General features: G+C 39.5%; 1 protein-coding gene across 1 annotated transcript; it reads right to left on the minus strand.

Moving 5' to 3' along the window:
- Window positions 1-2,040: 2,040 nt before the first annotated feature.
- Window positions 2,041-2,589, minus strand: LOC127136547 (uncharacterized). Its single transcript, XM_051063092.1, has one exon. The coding sequence runs from the start codon at window positions 2,587-2,589 to the stop codon at window positions 2,041-2,043; it is 549 nt and encodes a 182-aa protein (XP_050919049.1).
- Between the last annotated feature and the right edge of the window lie 2,395 nt (window positions 2,590-4,984).

The following is a 4,984-nucleotide window of genomic DNA, read 5'->3' on the forward strand; positions in this document are numbered from 1 at the left end:
TCTTAACTCACCCTGACTGATCATTGAAGAGATTTGCCCTGGGTCAATAAATCCTCTAGGTGATATGCCCATAGTTAATAGAGTCTTGAGATGATTTTCTATAGGTCAACTGATTCTTGAAATGACTTTCCCCTGATTAACAGATGTTTGGAGACTGTTTCAGGCTGACTGATTCCTGGAGTAATCTTCCTCCTATCAACTGCTGTTTTCGGGTATCATGCCCCTGATTCATGGGTTATGAGGTAGTCTAGATTCGGGTCAGCACCAACGAATGTCCAAGTTCCTTTGATTGTTCCTTATTGTTGGAATTTCTCTGACGTCAAGTACTGACTTGCCGTTAAAATTGTTTATTCATAAATGGTAATTTTAATGCGATATTCATGCAGGTTTTGAAAAATCATTTATTTGAATAACGTTATAGTGTGTGGCGAATGGACCATGAGTCCAAGCGCAATGCTGGTTTAATAATATGAAAGATACAACAAGAAGATTATACCAAAGTAGATGGTTAGCAAAACTTTAGGAGTCAGTTTACGCAACTTTGATGTAGTATGCTTTCAGAATAAACCCTATTTCAATTAGGTCTTTCATGGGTTGTAACGTGGCCTAGTTCATGGTTATTGAAACAAAGGATATGAGGCTCAAAATTTGTTTTATCCCACCCCTTCTTCATGATGATCTCCAATCCTACGTTCAATTAATTCGACACACACTTACTCTTACGAGATTCCAGCAGTGTAAGATCTTTTGAAATGACAATCGCTTCATTTTGCTCTTCATGGATATTGGTGACCCTTTGATTCTTGATATGGTGGTCACTAAATCTTGTTTTTATTTTGTTGAGGGTTTTCGTGACCAACTTTGATTTTTGTTTTGATCCCTAACTTTTGCATGGACCGCTTTTTGAAGCTTTAGTCCATCGGGATTGCCCCTATTTTTTGCCTAAGTCGTATCTTTGGGTGTTCGACTTAGCGGGCTTTTTTATTTTATTTTTTAGAATTGTGGCTGCCAAGTAATTGGTCATTTGAAGAATAATACAACATAACCTTTGGATTTTGCATGGTTCCTTCTACACTTCAGGATGTGTGCGAAGAACATCATGTGGTTGATCCACAAACGGGATGCTTCGTCTTGTAATTTGAACGTGTAGTCAGATTAACTGAACACTACCCTGCCCCAGGGTTAATGTAAGGTTTTTTAGATCCGAAAGAAACTCCTACTTCTAGACTCAAAGTGGTTGACTAGGGATTAACTCCTTATCTCTCCAGTGTTTGGGAATTTGAAACAATGCCTGTACATCATCAACAGGATTTCATCCGAAAGCATATAGTCAGCAATTATGGGTATTTTATTTTCATCATCCTCCCTCCAATTTTGCTAAAACAATAGTTTGATAAACGAGGTGAGGTGGAGAACATGGATGTATATTATTTTTTATATAAGATAAGAAAAATGAGCGAATACGAGATAATGTGTTCAAAACACGCGTCATTACTTCATTTATATTACCATTAAAGACAATGAAATTTTAAAAACAAGTAGCATTTAATCAAAGAATTTACAAATGCAATGATAAAAAAATGGCCAAAGATTTCCAATGTTGAGGATGTCTTCCTGTTTGAACCACTGGCCTTATGAGATACTCCCTTGAAGTCTTCAAACTTATTCAGACGAGAGGTTGACGTGCACCAACCGATTTCCGTCTGGAAAGGATATGTACTTTTTGTGAATCAACTGTTGAACCTTGGCTTTGAAAGCGTTGCAGTCTTCAGTCGAGTGCCCTATTGACCCGGCATGATATCCACATTGCACATCAGGTTCATATCCAGGTGGGTATAGTTCTGGCAATGGCCTGAGAGACTTGGGATCCACCAACGATTTTTGAATCAGATATGGAAGAAGTTCACTGTATGACATAGGAATTGAATCGAGAGGAGCATTCCTTCTTTCCAGATTATTTCGAGGCCTAGATTGGTTCAAAGGCTGATTTTGATATCCTCGACCACGAGATCGTTGATTTGCATAAGGAGTAGACAGTGGTTACTGGTATGGTGCTCTCAGCGTTGTTGGTTGCCTGACATCTGTTATGACTGCATTGGTTTCATCCTCCTCTTCCTTTTGGGAATTGCTGAGGGATTCTGTCTCGCTAGCTTGGCTGCTCGAAGCGCCTTGGATTCTTCCGCTTTTTAGGGCACTCTCGATGCGTTCTCCAATTGTCACTAAGTGGGCGAAGTCTAATAACACATTGCCTACCATCCTTTCAAAGTAAGGACTTTGTAAGGTATCCATAAACAAGTCAACCAATTCCTTATCCAAGAGTGGTGGTTGCACTTGGGCTGCCAGTTCTCTCCATCGCTGTGCATATCCTTTGAAAGATTCGTCGCTCTTTTGGGATAAGCTTTGCAGCTGTCTTCGGTCTGGAGCCATGTCCAAGTTATAGTTGTACTGCTTTAGAAAAGCATTGGCTAAGTCTTCCCATGACTGAATATGGCTTCTTTTCAACTTCATATACCAGCTCAACGATGCTCCAATCAAACTGTCTTGAAAACAGTGAATCATCAGCTTGTCATTGTGAGTATGTGATGCCATCTTTCGGAAGAACATCACCAAATGGTGTCTTGGACAACTATCCCCTTTGTACTTCTCGAAGTTGGGTAATTTGAATTTCGGGGGGATTATTAGGCCTGGTACTAAGCACATATCAAGCCTAAAATTTTCATTTACATCCATTGCTCGGACTCTCTCCTCAAGGGTATGAAGCCTTTCAACATCAGGATCGGTCAATGGCATCAACTGGGATTGAGTAGGAATGTTCACTTGTGGAGGATTATAGTCAGACAGAGGGTCATACATTGGGTTGGTAATTACAGTAAAGCCTGATAGGGAACCAACATTCTCTGTGACACCATGTTGAAAATTGTTCTTTGATTGGGCTAGCCTAGCCTCCAACATCTGGTCTACCTTTCCTTTCATGTTGTTCATATCCATTTTCAACTCAACTTGATTATGTTCTCAGTGCTCCCTTGTCTTTTAGTAGCTCTCAAAGGTTCAGTACGAGTGTCAGGAAATCAGCCTGCTGGTAATTGGCAACAGGACGGGATGAGTTTTTTTGTATTGGAAAATGATATGCAATCCATGCTGATGAATTGTGAATGCATGAAATTTTATATTTGTATGCAAAAAAAAATGTAATGCAAGTATAATTAGGATCCATGATATCATGAGTATCATATGGTACACCCTATACGGAGGTTCTATGTTCTCTACCCCACACACAATGGATGGCTCATAAGGTTGTTCGTTTTCAGGATAAGAACTTAGAGTCATGGACCAAGTTCAGTCTTCCATCGTAATAATGGGCTAGCCACATCGAAATGGAAATTCTGAATCAGTCTACTCTAAGTGGGATCCTCATATTGTTCGAACAGGGTGTAGACCCTTCGATTCAATATTACACGATCGCCCATCATGAAGACGAACTTCAGTTTAAGATGAGGTTCCCAGAGTCATGGACCATGTTCAACGTTTCCTCGCAATAATGGGCTAGCCATATTATGATAGAAATTCTGAATAGATCTACTCTAGGTGGAGTTCTCGTATTGTCCCAATGAGGTGTACACCCCTCGGTTCAATACTACACAACTCCGGGTTCTAAGTTCTTCTCAAAGCTCGGGTACGGAGCTTATCTCACAACATGTGTCAAACACCATAGATCACCCAACATAATAGCAGAATAAATTACATAGCATAAATAATACAGCAAGATATACAGAAGCAAATAAAAAGCAATATGCTAACATTCATAGCAAATTGACTAAGTTAGGCTTGACTCTCTCTTGCTTGGAGCAGAATCCCCAGCAAAGTCGCCATCTCTCGCATCTCGAAAAATACGATTCCTCGCGATGGTCGCGGAAAAAATTATGTTCGAACAGAGTCGCCACCGAACTTTATTCATTCCAATGAAGGAATAGGAAAATATCGAGAAAACCTTTAAGAAATAGAATAATGGTCGTCGCAACCATATTCGGGTTCGGGAGTCGATTACGTAAGGGGAAGGTATTAGCACCCCTCACGTCCATTGTACTCAACGGGAACCTTTTAGTCCAATTTTCTATTTGAATGTTAGTTAAATGTTATTTTCTTTCTTCAAGTAATTTAAAATATTGAAAAGAGATGGATGAGAACCTCAGAAGGGGGAAAAGGGAGGTTTTTTATGAGTGTGCTCGCGAAGATACATCAATCTCCTGCCTACGTATCCTTATGGTGCAATAAGGAAATCAGAGCATTCATAGTTCGGGGTACTACGAATATTTTGTGTGTTTTGTTTGGTTTCGATCGCACGGAGGCGAGAAGCTAGTTTGATTTGTTTGAGATGTTTTGAAGAATGACGAAAGATTGAGCAATGTGGTGCACACCAATCGTTCAATTCTTTCGAGGAATAATAAGGCGAACGCCTTCTACTCCCTTTTTCGTTCAAGTTATTTTGAAAGTTTGTTTGTGGATGTTGAGTATGCACGGTAATGAGGCGTACGCCTCCTACTTGCTTATTCAAAGAATAATGAGGCGTGCGCCACTTATTCCTTTATCCAAGTTTAGTTAAAATGTATTAATCGGAAGTCGATGATTTGCGCAATATGGCGAGCACCAATTATTCAAATAATCGAGAGATGGTGAGGCGAACGCCTCCCATCTTTTGTCATCCAAAGTTTAATTTATGAAAAGAAATGTTCTTAGATGTCGTATTTGATTTGCGAAAATAGTTTGAATTTTGAATTGGTAGGTTTTGAAAAGTCGATGATTTGAGCAATGTGGCGTACGCCAATTATTCAAATAATCAAGGAATGGTGAGGCGAACGCCTCCCATTCTCTATTGAAGTTTAAGTTAAAGTTTACTTTTGTGAAATTGTATTTGATATAAAAGATGGTTTGAATTTATTCGTTTGTGTTTTAATTTGACGGCGAGAATTCGATCAATATGGTGTGC

The sequence above is a fragment of the Lathyrus oleraceus genome, chromosome 4, assembly GCF_024323335.1.
Source record: "Lathyrus oleraceus cultivar Zhongwan6 chromosome 4, CAAS_Psat_ZW6_1.0, whole genome shotgun sequence".
Classification (NCBI taxonomy): domain Eukaryota; kingdom Viridiplantae; phylum Streptophyta; class Magnoliopsida; order Fabales; family Fabaceae; genus Lathyrus; species Lathyrus oleraceus.